The sequence below is a fragment of the Penaeus monodon genome, chromosome 34 (assembly GCF_015228065.2).
Source record: "Penaeus monodon isolate SGIC_2016 chromosome 34, NSTDA_Pmon_1, whole genome shotgun sequence".
NCBI classification, from domain to species: domain Eukaryota; kingdom Metazoa; phylum Arthropoda; class Malacostraca; order Decapoda; family Penaeidae; genus Penaeus; species Penaeus monodon.
Genome location: NC_051419.1, coordinates 31,628,139 through 31,629,359, shown reverse-complemented (window position 1 = coordinate 31,629,359; position 1,221 = coordinate 31,628,139). Strand labels below are relative to the sequence as shown.

General features: G+C 47.7%; 1 protein-coding gene across 26 annotated transcripts in view; it reads right to left on the bottom strand.

Moving 5' to 3' along the window:
* Positions 1-213: 213 nt before the first annotated feature.
* The window catches only part of LOC119594724 (von Willebrand factor A domain-containing protein 5A-like), a gene marked incomplete at its 5' end in the record, with an annotated part of 13,752 nt that continues 12,744 nt past the window's right edge, over positions 214-1,221 (bottom strand). For all 26 annotated transcript variants that reach the window (XM_037943785.1, XM_037943786.1, XM_037943796.1 and 23 more), the window contains 1 exon segment: positions 214-1,125. In XM_037943785.1, coding sequence (XP_037799713.1) covers positions 949-1,125 — 177 coding nt within the window.

Sequence of the window (1,221 nt, the reverse complement as noted above, 5' to 3'; positions counted from 1 at the left end):
TTACCTCGAGAGGGACACAGGACCCTGGGGACCAATTCATGTATTTCCTCTTCGATAACCTTTCTCAAGAGTGAGATCCTGAAAGCAGGTTTACTGAATGAGACACATTCACAATAGCAATCACAATCTGTCCTTATGGCATACGTAAATGCATTTGAGGCAGCACTGAAAGAAGAGACCATTTTTTTGAATTTAGGTTAAAAAAAAAAAACATTACTAATCAGAAACATTTTTATTCAGCAATAAACATTTCTGCTGCAGCAGTGTTACAAATTAACATCCAGCGTGAAGTTATTTATGAAAAATAGCAACACTTAAAGACTAATGCTATGGGTGCAGTGTCTTTGTTGAACATAAAATACACAAATAAGCCCTTGTATTTTGGAATAATACTGGTCTCGAAGCTGATCTACCAAATATTCCCTTCCATTGCAGTGACATTCCTTGTCAAAGCAAAATGTGGCAATATCGATATCAATTCCAAAAATAATCACAGCCAAACAGAAAAAAATCACAAGCAAGAATTGGCTCATATCCTAAATACTAGCAGGCAAGTATGGTACTCAAGGTGATCCATCCATTTTTATTAGAAGCTTAATTTATTCCTTTCTTTTTATCAATGATGTGAAAAAAAGTCTGAAGTCTACTGTGGCTCTCAATGCGAACTACGCCGCGGTTCCACCTGCCTCGCGGTTCCACCTGCCTCGCCTGCTGCGGGAACCAAATCGGGGTCGGAGATTCACCGTCTGGGGAACTTGGGGGCCGGCGAGGGGCGCTCTCTGCCCGAATCTCTTCTTTCCTTCGTGGTTGTAGTCGACTGTGCCTTAGGAATTCCGTTGAAGACTGTCAGGTAGCCACAGCACAGCACAGCATCAGACTTCCTCCCATCCACCCTCCCACTTCGATGGTGGTGGGCGAGGGAAAGAGGGAGAGGAGCGCGGGCAGGGCTTAAGGGCGCGCCTCCAGCAGCGCACGGGCGGCCTCAGCGAGCGCCTGCGCGTCCTCCTGGCAGCCCGAGAGGAAGGCCCGCGCCTTCGTGGCCAAGAGACTCCACTGGTCCCGCGCCTCCGCGTGCCGCTTCTCCAGCAGGGCCAGCGCCAGGGCCGTCGCCCACGCCGCCTCCGTCTGCGGACAAGCACAGGAAGCTGAACGGGGGAACCATTTATATCAATGCATATGCATCAATTACAAAAAATATATATATATCCGAAGGATAAGCTA